General features: G+C 45.8%; 1 protein-coding gene across 3 annotated transcripts in view; it reads right to left on the bottom strand.

Annotated features, from left to right (window-relative positions):
* The window catches only part of ABCC1 (ATP binding cassette subfamily C member 1 (ABCC1 blood group)), an 872,430-nt gene that overhangs the window by 241,523 nt on the left and 617,596 nt on the right, over nt 1-13,311 (bottom strand). For all 3 annotated transcript variants that reach the window (XM_069210194.1, XM_069210193.1, XM_069210195.1), the window contains one exon: nt 4,542-4,749. In XM_069210194.1, coding sequence (XP_069066295.1) covers nt 4,542-4,749 — 208 coding nt within the window. The remainder of the gene's footprint in view (nt 1-4,541; nt 4,750-13,311) is intronic.

Genomic DNA, 13,311 nt, shown 5'->3' on the forward strand with positions numbered 1-13,311 from the left:
CCTTTTCTTGGCCGCGCTCATGATTACAGAGTCAGGAGGCAATTGTTGTGTAATAAAGGCAGGATCAGAGGGCTTATACTTTTTCTCCACTCTAGGAGTAATTATCCTAACCTTCACTGGCTCTTGGAATATCTGGTGTGCATCCTTTAGCATGCCTGGAAGCATGGGAAGCGACTGATAGGTGGTGTGTGTAGAGGATAGTGGGTTAAAAAGGAAGTCATCCTCTAAGGGCTCAGTGTGCATGGCGACACTGTGGTAGGATGCCGCCCTAGTAGTACATTGTAGTCATATTGTCTGTTTTGACGAGAATGTGTTTGTAAACGAGAAGAGGTTGAAAGGCTTTTAGTGCTAGGAATACAGCTAGCAATTCTAAGTGATTTATGTGAAATTGTTTGTGTTTGTTGTCCCATTGTCCCGGAATGTTGTGATTGCTTAGGTGTGCTCCCCATCCAATCATTGATGCCTATGTTGTAAGTATGGCTTGAGGTACAGGGTCCTGAAATGGCCGCCCTGTTTAAATTTGTGGAATTCTACCACTGAAGCAAGATGTGTGTTTGGCAGTCTATCAACACTAGATCTTGAAGTTGACCATGTGCCTGTGACCATTGTTTTGCATGCAAGGCTCTGTTGTAAGGGACGCATGTTTAGGCTTGCATTGGGGACAATGGTGATGCATGATGCCATCATGCCCAACAGTTTCATGACAAATTTGACTGAGTACTGTTGGTTTGGCTGGATTCGTGGTAATATGTTGTGGAATGATTGTACCCTTTGTGGACTTGGGCTTGCAAGTGCTGTTTGGGTGTTTAAAGTGGCTCCTAAATACTGTTGAACCTGCGCTGGTTGTAAGTGAGATTTTTGGTAGTTTACTGAAAAGCCTAGTGTGTGTAGGGTCTTTACTACATAACGTGTATGGTATTGGCACTGTGTTTGACTGTTGGCTTTTATTAGCCAGTCGTCAAGATATGGAAAGACATGGATATGTTGTCTTCTTATGTAGACTGAGACTACGGCAAGGCATTTTTGTAAATACCCCGGGAGCTGTTGTTATCCCGAAAGGTAACACTTTGAACTAGTAATGTTTTCCTTGTATTACAAACCTGAGATATTTTCTGTGCGCTGGATGGATGGGTATGTGAAAATACGCATCTTTTAGATCCAGTGTTGTCATAAAATCTTGTAATAGTGGGACTACATCCTGTAGTGTTATCATGTGAAAGTGTTCTGATAGGATGTAAAGATTGAGAGTTCTGAGATCTAATATTGGTCCCAATGTTCCGTCTTTTTTGGGAATTAGGAAATATAGGGAGTAAACCCCTGTTGCTTTTTGATGATGTGGTACAAGCTCTATGGCTTGTTTGAGTAATAATGATTGTACCTCTGCTTGCAACACTGAAATGTGTTGGGAGGAGAGTTTGTGTGGTTTTGGAGGTATGTCTGGAGGAATTTGTGCGAACTCTATGCAGTAACCATGTTGGATAATGGATAAGACCCAATTGGCTGTTGTGATGGGTAACCAGTGGGTGTGGAACTTTTGCAGTATTCCTCCCACAGGGGAAGTGTGGTGAGGGAAGATGTAGAGCAAGTCACAGCTTGGTGTGTGTGGTTTGCTTTGAGGGCTGATATTTTCCCCTAGTTCTGGGATATTGTCCTCTGTAGGTTCATCGAAACCCCCCTATTTGGTATTGTGGCTGGTAAGAGGGTTTGGATTGTGAGGTAGATGCCTCAGATGTTTGGGCTCTAAAGCCTCCCCTATATTGAGGCTTTCGAAATGAGCCTCTGTATTGTGTTGAGTAAAGCGCCCCTATAGCTTTAGCAGTGTCGGCGTCCTTTTTAATTTTCTCAATGGCTGTATCAACCTGTGTGCCAAACAGCTGTTTTTCATTAAGCGGCATGTTGAGAACAGCTTGCTGGATTTCAGGCTTAAAGCCTGACGACCGAAGCCATGCATGTCGTCTAATGGTGACAGCTGTATTTATAGTTCTTGCGGCTTTGTCTGCGGAGTCTAACGCTGACCTGATTTGATTATTGGTAATGGTCTGCCCCTCCTCGACTATTTGCTGGGCTCTTTTCTGTTGATCCTTGGGGAGATGCTGGATGATGTCTTTCATCTCGTTCCAGTAGGCCCTGTCGTAGCTAGCCATTGGCGCTTGGGAATTGACTATACGCCATTGATTAGCCGCTTGTGATGCTACTCTTTTACCAGCATCATCACATTTTTTTATGTGGTGGCGGTGCGTCACCAGACGACTGGGAGTTAGCCCTTTTCCTTGCTGCACTGACCACTACGGAATCTGGGGGTAGCTGTTGGGTAATAAAAGCTGGGTCAGAAGGAGGCGGTTTATATTTCTTTTCTACCCTAGGAGTGATTGCTCTTGCCTTAACTGGTTTCTGAACGATTTGATGTGCATGTTTTAACATGCCAAGAAGAATGGGTTGACTCTGGTAGGTGGTGTGAGTTGAGGACAACGTATTAAATAAAAAATCATCCTCAAGAGGCTCTGTGTGCATGGCTACGTTATGGTATGACGCTGCCCCTGAGTGTATGAGGTGCTATCCTCTGGGGGTGATGGCTTTGACGGATAGCACTCTGGACTATTGTCAGAAATGGGATCATCATAAAGGTCCCATGGGTCAACCTCATCCTGGTGTGACTCTGCAGAGTGTACTGGAGACTGTGCAGTGGGGGTAATAGGTGGAGAGACAATTAGTTGAGGAGACTGAGGAGGTGGAGATTTTTGTCTTGGTTTTTGAACTTTAGCCAGTGGCTGGTCAGTGTCCAAATGTCCTTGAAAGGCCAGCTTGCTCTTTGTTTTTAGCGGAGGTGCAGTGAGGATCTTGACAGTGTCTTTATGAATTTGGATTCTGGCCTGTTTTTCGTCAAATTCGTCCATTTGCATAAGTTTTTCCACAAATCTATGGCTTTCTTTCAAATTGTTTGGAAAGTCCATGCTCCTCTGTATTTATGGGTCTTTTCGGCTCCGAAGCAGGTTCCCTCGGAATCTAAAGGCCTGGAGTAGACGTTGGCCTCGGCTCTGAGAGGGATTTTCGGGGCTTCGACTCGATGGGTCAGTGCTCGAGTGTTTCGGAGTCTGGGCTTCGGCTCGAGTCTGAAGGCTTCGGTGGCGTGGCCTTTCTCGGTGCCGAAGTTGTTGCTTGGTCACCGGCAGTCTTTTTACAGGTGGAGCCATGGCCTTCTGGCAGTGCATCCCTGAGGCCTTGTGTTTAGGCTTGGACTGGGTAGGGGCAGGCGTACTCACGTACTGGCCCGCTGTTATTGGTCTGTCGTTGTCGGACTCGTGCTCGGAGTCGGACCCCCGAACGGAGACTGCGGTGTGGATTATCTACTCCTCTTCTGCGTCGAGGCTTTCAGTGCTTCTCGACGCCATTTCCAACCTTCGCGCTCTTCAGTCTCGTAGAGTCTTTTTCGAGCGCAAGGATCTGCAGGCCTCGCAAGTATCCTCTTGGTGGTCTGGAGATAGACACAGGTTACAGACTAGATGTTGGTCCATATACAGGAACTTGGAGTGGCACTGAGGGCATTATTGAAACAGGTTCCGGTCCATGAGGCTTCAACGAGACTTTGGTCGGGCCGACCAGACCTGAGTTGGGCGCGGGTGCCCTGTAGGGCACGTAGTGAGGTGTATCCGCCGGTACCGAAGTGTCGATGATAGATGGTACGCGATCAAAAACAATACCGACGAATTTAGAGAGTGTGTAGTACTTTTCCAACTCAAACTACCGGAGTGAAAAGAAACACGTCCGAACCCGATGGCAGAAAGAAAACAATCTAAGATGGAGTCGATGCCCATGCACAATGGAGCCGAAAAGGAGGAGTCACTCGATCCCGTGACTCGAAAAGACTTCTTAAAAGAAAAACAACTTGTAACACTCCGAGCCAAACACTAGATGGCAGGACCTGTGCATAGCATGTGTATCTGCAGCTACACATGCCATTGAACATATATATATGCTGTGTATTAGTTCAATAAACATTTAAACAGGAACAAATAACACAAAACCTACTTTATGGACAGGTTTTGAGATGGGAAAATTAGATACCCAAGTCTGAAAGTGGGAGGCAGTGTATTGGCTATAGCTTTAACTACGGAGCCTTGACATCTGTAGCAGGCATAGCAAAGGGTAAAATGTTTTGCAGGACACAGACTGAATGGGTCTATATTTTTCTATATTCAAATATGACATACAGTGCCAAATGTGTACCACAGGTAATTTAAGTTGCTAGCCTGCAGGAATAATGTACTTGTTGGACAGATGCTGGGATGGAGCACTTTATAAACACCAACTGTTTCCAGAGTCCCCCTTGATGCAAACGCAAGTTGTATTTAAAAAAAGATGAGCACACCTAGTTCACCAAGTTACAAGCACAATAACAGGGATCTATATTTAAACAATATGTGAAACTCATTCAGGCTCATAACAGTTTGCATGATGCTGAAACACACATTTCCACTTAACAGGGTTGCACTAAAAAATTCTAAAAGACACTGAATATCTGAAAGAAGAGATTGACGGCAAACCTTGGCACAGTCCCAGAGCTCCATAGACGGCCAATCTGACTTTTGTGTACTGTTGAGTTCCATTGATAACCTTGTCATCGGTCCAAAGGCTCAGCCAATAGTTGGAAGAAAGTGCAGCGACATGATTTAACAGAAAAAGAAAGATGCTTACAAAGGAAATCAAAAGGCCAATGGCTTTCATGTATTCCCAAAACACAGATAGCTTGACCTAGAAATAAATGAAAACCAATTTAGAACACAAACCACTTAATAGAACACATTTGTACTCTATTAAGAACCTAAAAACAGAATGCAAGATACATGGCTTATGACTAAACAATTTGCTAATGGCCACAATGAAGTATACTCCTCTCTAATATATGAAAAGTTATATTTTAACGAGGCACTAGTTGCCTAATTTATTATTTTTGTAGGCAAATATCTACATTCTCCAATGTGCGCTTACAAAGGGGCCAGATAAGAGGTTTCCTTTCCTAACTGCCTGCACCTTCCATAGTAGACACCCCTGTGGTGGAGAGGCAGCCTAACATGCTGCAGGGTTTTACCAGTGTCCAATTTGCACAATACTTCCCTTTTTATTAAAATATGCTGCAATTCCTATGGTGGCCAGAGAACTTTACCACACAAAGCGGCAAATCAATTACCATTGAATGGTGGTTCATCCTCCACCAGGTTGTGGGGAATTGATTTTTAACCTTAAAAAAAGCAATTTGGAACCCTAGGAAAGTCAGAATGTCTGCCAAGTGGAGAGCCCTATCTTGGGGTAGCTTTTTAACAGATTCTCCATTACTACGCTCCTATTAACCTAGCCACAAATCTCGTCTCCTCTACTACAACAATCACTTTAAAGATGTGCGGGGTTCTTAAAGACCAACATCTGTGCATTGTTGAAACACAAAGCCATAGAGCACATTCGCAGTGTTCTGTGGATTCATGGTATTCTATTTTACTGACCACTTCAGTATTTAAGTCTTTCCAGAAGCCCTCCTACAAATGTCTGGGTAGCTGATTGTATCTATAAAGGTCTTGGAAGAGGGGTGTCCCTGTTATCAAAATAAGCAATATCCCTCTATCTGACCACAGTTCAAGACAAATTACTCTTTGCAAGTTAGCAGTTATCTTTAGAACACTCTTTGGAGAAGCTGAAATTCTTCGATCGCTTCCGTGCCTGGTGGGGCGGCATCAGGCAAAATTTACAAAAATATAATCTTTAACCTCTTGCAACATGGAACATACCATAATCCTTAGGCTGTCAATGCTCATCACATAACTTACCCACACTGAATAAATCTTTTTTTTCTAAACTGAACCCACTGAACTTTAGAAAAGCTAACTCTAATGTAGTACAAATTGAAAACGTTACTCATCTTCAAGAAAGCATTCTCTGGTAGAGACTTCAAGCCACAGATTACTTACCTTAGAATATTTCCATAGCATCTGACAGGATCTGGAAAATGTAGAGCAGTACAGTAGAGTGGTGGCGTTTGGCTCCACGTTGTCCGCATCAGAAGTTATGCATGCAGTGGCTCTATAGGTGTCACCCTCAGCACGGTCACATCAGTTTATTTGTGTGGCATTTTTGAGCCTGAAGCACTGAGTCACGTCAGAAAGCTGGTGGATAAGAGTGCATATGCTAACGACATATAAAGAGTTTAAAGACCGAAAATACAAATGTTCACAGAAGCAGTCGTGTCGGTTAGTAATGAATCTGCGGCTAGAAAGAGCCTCTACCAGATAAGGCGCTACCTAAGGTAAGTAATCTGTCTGATATAGACTTGCAGCTCATTAGAATAGCTAACCAAGCAATACCTTACCAGAAATGGGTACGCAAACAAATTCAGACTAAAGTCCTGGAATACTGAACAGGCAAAATGCCTGTTGCAAGAGACCAGACTGTCAAGGAAGTAGCGTTTTTTAAACATCTGCACAGATGCTCATGTAGCTGCCAGACAGATGCCCAGCAAACCCAAAGAAGAGTTGTTCATGCCCCCAGTGTTTTCTGTTGAAATCGATGTAGAACGACAATGCCGTTTAGAGGCCAGATGAAGGGTTCTCTCCTCATCCATGAGAATGTGGGCTGGAGTGAAGGAGCTCGCCAGCATTATAATTTGGCCGATGTGGAAAGGTGTCCCCATCTTTCGCAGGAAAGAGGCGCATGTGGGTAGAGTCAGTTTATCGAGAAAGAGGTTGGTGTACGGAGGGTATGCAGAGACCGCATGTAGCCTACTAACCCTCCTGACCTATGTAATGCCACTAAGAAGACTTTTGCTAGTCAAGAGACGTAGAGGGAAGTTATGCAAAGGCTCGAAAGACAAGCACATCAATAAATGTTAAAACACAAATGTAGGAAAATGCCACTATTGGCATGGTTATCCCCTAACTTTCTGCCTTTTGTTGATGCCAGCTTTGATTCAAAGTGTACTGGGACCCTACTAAAGAGGCCCCAGCACTAGTGTTCTTTCCTTAAACTGTACCTTAGTTCCCACAATTGGCACAGCCCTGGCGCACAGATAAGTCCCTTGTAAATGGTACCCCTGGTACCAAAGGCCCTGTGGCCAGGGAAGGTCTCTACGGGCTGCAGCATGCCACCCTGGGGACCCCTCACTCAGCACATGCACACTGCCTTAAAGCTTGTGGGTGCTGGTGGGGAGAAAAAGACTAAGTCGACATGGCACTCACCTCAGAGTGCCATGCCCACAACCCACTGCCTGTGGCATAGACAAGTCACCTCTCTAGCAGGCCTTACAGCCCTATGGCAGGGTGATCTATACCACAGGTGAGGGCATAGCTGCATGGGCACTATGCCCCTACAGTGTCTAAGCCAATTCTTAGACATTGTAAGTGCAGGGTAGCCATAAAGAGTATATGGTCTGGGAGTTTGTCAAACACAAACTCCACAGTTCCATAATGGCTACACTGAATACTGGGAAGTTTGGTATCAAACATCTCAGCACAATAAATCCACACTGAAGCCAGTGTGTGATTTATTGAGACATGCACACAGAGAGCATCTTAGAGATGCCCCCTGCATGCCAGCTCAACTGCTAGTGCTAGGCTGATCGGTCTCTGCCAGCCTGCCACTTCCAGACTAGTTTCTGACCACATAGGGTGAGTGCCTTTGTGCACTCTGTGACTAGGAACAAAGCCTGTCCTGGGTGAAGGTGCTTCACACCTCCTGCCTGCATGAACTGTAACAACTGGTGGAGAGCCTCAAAGGCTCAAGCCTGGTGTAAAAACGCCCCAGGGCACTCCAGCTAGTGGAGATGCCCACCCCCCCGGAGAAAGCCCCCACTTTTGGCATCAAGTCCGGAGGAGATACTGAGGAAAACAGGAGGAGTCACCCACTCAGCCAGGTCCACCCCTAAGGTGAACAGACCTGATGTGACCCCCTCCTTAGAAAATCCTCCATCTTGCTTTGGAGGATTTAGCCCAATAGGATTAGGGATGTGCCCCCCTCCCCAAAGGGAGGAGGGACAAGGAGGGTGTAGCCACCCTCAGGGACAGCAGCCATTGGCTACTGTCCTCCAGCCCTAAACACATCCCTAAATCTAGTATTTAGGGGCGACCCTGAACTCAGGAAATCAGATTCCTGACGACCTAACAAGAAGAAGGACTGCTGACCTAGAAACTCTGCAGAGAAGAAGTAAGACAACTGCTTTGGCCCCAGCCCTACCGGCCTGTCTCCTGATTCAAAGAAACTGCAACAGCGACACATTTTGCGGGCTCAGCGACCTCTGCTGACTCAAAGGACTGCCCTGCAACTCCAAAGGACCAAGAAACTCCAGTGGACTCTGTCCAAAGCAACAAGAAGAAACCATCTTTAAAGGGACTTCCACCTCACTCCTGAAGCGTGAGTCCCCACCACTCTGCACACAACCCCCCTGGCCCGTGTCCAGAGAAACCAACGCCGCAGAGAGGACCCACAGGTGAGACCAACGACGTGTCCACCCTGAGCCAACCTCCCTGCAGCCCCACGATAACACCTGCAGACAGAATCTAGAGGACACCCCCCCCCCCTGACTGCGACCGCCCGGTAACAAAGAAACCAGATGCCTGGAGAAGCACTCCAACCGCAGCCCCCAGGCCCGTGAGGAACCAACTACCGGTGCAGCAGTGACCAGCAGGCAGCCTTCACCTTTGCCCAGTCAGTGGCTGGTCCGAGAATCCCACCTGTGCCCTGCCTGCATCGTCAGAGTGACCCCCGGGCCCCTCCATTGATTTCAATACAAAACCTGACACATTGTTTGCACACTGGACCTGGCTGCCCCTGTGCCACTGAGGGTGTGTTTTGTGTGTCTGTTTGGGATCCCCCCCAGTGCTCTACAAAACCCCTCTGGTCTGCTCCCAGAGGACGCAGGTACTTACCTGCTAGCAGACTGGAACCGGAGCACCCCTAGTCTCCATAGGCGCCTATGTTATTTGGGCCCCTCTTTGACCTCTGCACCTGACCGGCCCTTTGTTGCTGGTGCTGAGTGTTTGGGGTTGACTTGAACCCCCAACGGTGGGCTGCCTATGACCCGGAGACTGAACTTGTAAGTGCTTTACTTACATCAAAAACTAACCTGTACTTACCTTCCCAAGGAACTGTTGAATTTTGCACTGTCCACTTTTAAAATAGCTTATTGCCATTGTATGCCAAACTGTGCACATTACTGTTTCCATTCAAAATTCTATTTATACCTATGCAAAGTACCTTACATTTAATGTACTTACCTGCAATTTGACTCTTGTGGTTCTAAAATAAATTAAGAAAATAATATTTTTCTATATAAAAACCTATTGGCCTTAAGTTAAATAATTGAGTGTGTGTTCTCATTTATGGCCTGTTTGTGTACAACAAATGCTTAACACTACCCTCTGATAAGCCCAACTGCTCGACCACACTACCACAAATAGAGCATTAGTATTATCTATTATTGCCTCAGCCAAGCCTCTTGGGGAACCCCTAGACTCTGTGCACACTGTCTCTAACTTTGAGATAGTATATACAGAGCCAGCTTCCTACACCAAATGAAGGTCCAATAATGAAGGGTTTGGGGGAAAACGTGTGCTTGAGTTGTTTCAGGACACACGTCAAAATAAATGACTTGGAACAGGGAGGACTGATCTGGTAAACCGAAAGAACGCCAATATGGTGGAAAGTTGCCCTTTACCTGTGCCCAAAGCAAAGCCTTACCAGGCTAACAATAAAAACAAACACCACCTTGGACAAAGGTGCAGAGAGAGGATCACCAAGCCACAAACTTGTCCCAACAGCAGGCGTATAAAGTCTTAGTTGTTGGATGCCTAGCTGCCACTATCATTCCGCACACTTCCAAAGGGAGACCAAACACTGTCAACTGCCACTGCTCAATCTCTACAAATGAAGGCGGAAAATGCACAGATTTGGCTTTGAATCCTGCCCTGTTGCTGCGACAGGAGATCCTCCCAAAGGGCAGCCTGATCAGAATTCTGATGTTCAAGTGCAGGAGTGTGTGATTTCTTACTCTCCATGTCCAATCTGGAGCCAAAAGAATGACTTTGGGCCGGTCATTCCTGATAACTCTGGGCAAGAGTGGTATCGGTGGAACTGAGTACAGGAGTCCTGAGCTCAAGATGAAATAGCAGCTCTGGGCGAGACCTGCCTTGGAAACTTCAACACACAGAAGTCCTGACGTTGTGTGTTCTCAGCAGTAGCAAACCAATCTAAACAAGGATCTTCCAGCCACAGAAGAGTCCTTGCATCATGGACATGCCATTCGTGATTTGCGAGGCATTGATGGCTTGAGTTTGTCCGCTCTGGAGGTGAGAGAGGCCACCAGGCATTGAACGACAAGGAATTAGTTCCGACATTCAGAGATGCACGGCCTCCTGTTAGGTGGTCCACAGTCACACCCACCCTGACCCAGGACCAGAGTCCTCTGATCTCCACCTCTTCCAGATGGCTGCCCCAACCCAGGAGTGACCATATGTGACCACTGTGAGATCTTGGTGGGGAGGAAGAGGGTCTGCTGCGGACATAATTGAGGTTTGTCAGTTATCCCCGCCGGTCTTTTGCAGTTCACACAGATAAAGACCAGGTAAGAGATTCCCCTGAAGCTGCACCCACAGGGAATCCACGTGCCACTGCACAGCCTCCATCTGCCAACAGGAATGTGTTACAAGGAGGATGCAGGAGGCTATGAGGCTCTAGCAGCCTTAGAGTCAGACTCACCGAAACCCAGGATAGGGGCTGAAGTATCAGAATCATAGCCTGCATATTCTGGATTTTCTGCTCAGAAGCACAGGCATGCACTGTTACCGTGTCCAGAATGGCTTCAATGAGAGGGAGAGCCTAAGAAGGGGGTAAGGTAAAACTTCAGCATGTTCGTTGTGAAACACAGTGAATGCTAGAGGTCCTCCTTGGTCTGGAGGTCAGTGATGATTGCCTAGAGCAAGCCAGCATCAACAGCGTGTCGTCAAGGTAGGGGAAGACTGGAACCCCCGACCTCCACAGATAAGGTGCTTTGTGAACACCCTAGGGCACAGGTAAGGCCTAAGGGGAGCTCAGCAAACTGAAAGAGATTAACCCACCATGAACCACAGGTAATGCCTGTGGGCTGGCAGGACGGGTATATGGAAATATGGGTCCTGCTACTATGCAGTCTCCAGGGTCCAGAGCAAACAGAACCTGAGCCAACATGAGAATTCAGAATTTCTTCTTTTTCAGGAAGCAGTTCAGAGGGTGTAGGGCTAGTACAAGGCAGAAGCCTTCATCTTTTTTCGGCACCAGAAAGTAGCAGGATTAACAACCACAATATACTTCTGATGTTGCCACCCTCTAAACAGCCCTTAGGCCAAAATTGCCAGTACTGTCTTGCCCAACAGGGAGAGGTGGCCCTCCATCAGCCAATCAGTGGATTGTGGCATGGGCAGTGGGGTGTCTGTGAATGGAAGGGTGGGACCCTGCTATATAATTTGGAGCATCCATGTGTCCAAGGTTCTGGACTGCAATCAGAGCAAGTGCTGCTTGATCCTGCCACCGATCGCCTACCTCTGAAGGCGGGAGTGCATATTAAAGGGGTTTGAAAGATGCACCTAGTGGGGTGAGGCGGACTAGGAACATAGTTGGCCTTGGGTGTCACAAGGCTTGTGGAAGCCACATCCATGGCCACAAAAGGACTAAGGAGTCTTTTGACAATGGTGGCTGGGCAAGAACGAACTGTTGGTAGCCCCATACTGCAGCCACATAAGGGGCAGAAGGCAGAGTTGGGCTGTTGTGGGGCCATAGAGAGTTCAAACGACCTGGCAGAAGCCCTGCTATCCTTAAAGCGCTAGAGAGACAAATCTGCCTAATCCCTATGCTAGTGCCATTGAAGGGCTTGTCCATAAGGGATGCCTGCAAATCACCCGAAAAGTCAGTGTACCTCAGCCAGGCATGACGACTGAGTGCCAGCAACAAAGCCATTCCTCATTTGAACTCTAAACTATAGCTGCTTGAAAAGGAGAATCTGCCCCAAGTGAAAGGTAAATACTTTGAAGTGAGTCACAAGGAAAAAAAATTCAGGTTGAAGTAATATTTATGTTAGATACAATTAGCCTCAAGCATAGAACCAAAAACTGTGAATGATGAGGAGTTCATTTTAGGAGGTATGCTCTTCCTTATTTTTTCTCCAGATCACAAACTATTTTGGTCAACACTGTGGACACAGTGATAGACTGCAAAAACAAGCGCTGCAGAACTGAACGTTTATTAATATTGAGTCTTGAGAAAGGTAGAGGGACTAATGACTGGATTTTTGTTTTTGTTTCTCAGTCAAACATTACTTTTTCATGGACATTAATGGATATTAATGTGGAGGCATAAACCCTGATTTGGTAAAAGATGATTAAACCAGATATTTTTCTCCTACTGCAGGATAAATACATATGAACCCTTGAATTCAACTGGCCAACAAAATTAATTATTCCTCACAAATAGGTTCAATGAAGAGATCAGGATTTATCTTACGCACTACAGAAGACTAATCAAATCATGTGAGAGTTTCACCATTATTAAGAGGTACTTGTACAATCCACCGAAGGGTCTATCTTTATTATTGTCTGTTCTGTTGATGGGTTTAATATTGACTTACCTTGATGACCAGAGACCTCACTTTTGCAACTACCTGAAAAACTGCCAAATTTAGTCCTTATTGTCTAAAGGTAGGATGACTAGTAAGACAACTTATGAATGGCATAAAGACACGTTCGATTTTCCTTCAGATTACTCTTTGGTTGCCACCATGTATAAATTGTCAGAACATGGAAAATCACCAAGCTGAACATACCTTTGAATTATATTAAAAGGTCTTATGCATGTTTAATATCTAAATAACAAAGTGTGGGCCATTTCAGCCTAAATGTGGGCAGCACAGACACATTGATAGTTCAGGATACATTTCAAGACATGTTCAGGAGTCGGAAATTTTATTTTAATTGTAGAATATCAACAATGAAAGGAGAAACTAATTTTGGAGTTAAAGCACAGAATTATAGCAGGACCACTTCCTACTCATTTTTCTGAGAGGTGCAGTGAATTAAGAGAACCTCTGAAATAAAATATTGCTGAGAAACCTGAAACAGGTGGAGCTAGGCAATTCAAAGCCGAGAAAATGTTTCACGCCTGGCAGATTAGGAGGATTCTTGACAGGGACCTTACTCACATAGGAACTATGAGGGAGCAAATCTTTTTGTGGGGACAGTATGAATCCAGAATGTTTTTCACAACAATGTCAGGTCATCGCCGCTAGGTTATTTTGCTGACTCCAGG

This window comes from Pleurodeles waltl, chromosome 10 (assembly GCF_031143425.1).
Source record: "Pleurodeles waltl isolate 20211129_DDA chromosome 10, aPleWal1.hap1.20221129, whole genome shotgun sequence".
Lineage (NCBI taxonomy): Eukaryota > Metazoa > Chordata > Amphibia > Caudata > Salamandridae > Pleurodeles > Pleurodeles waltl.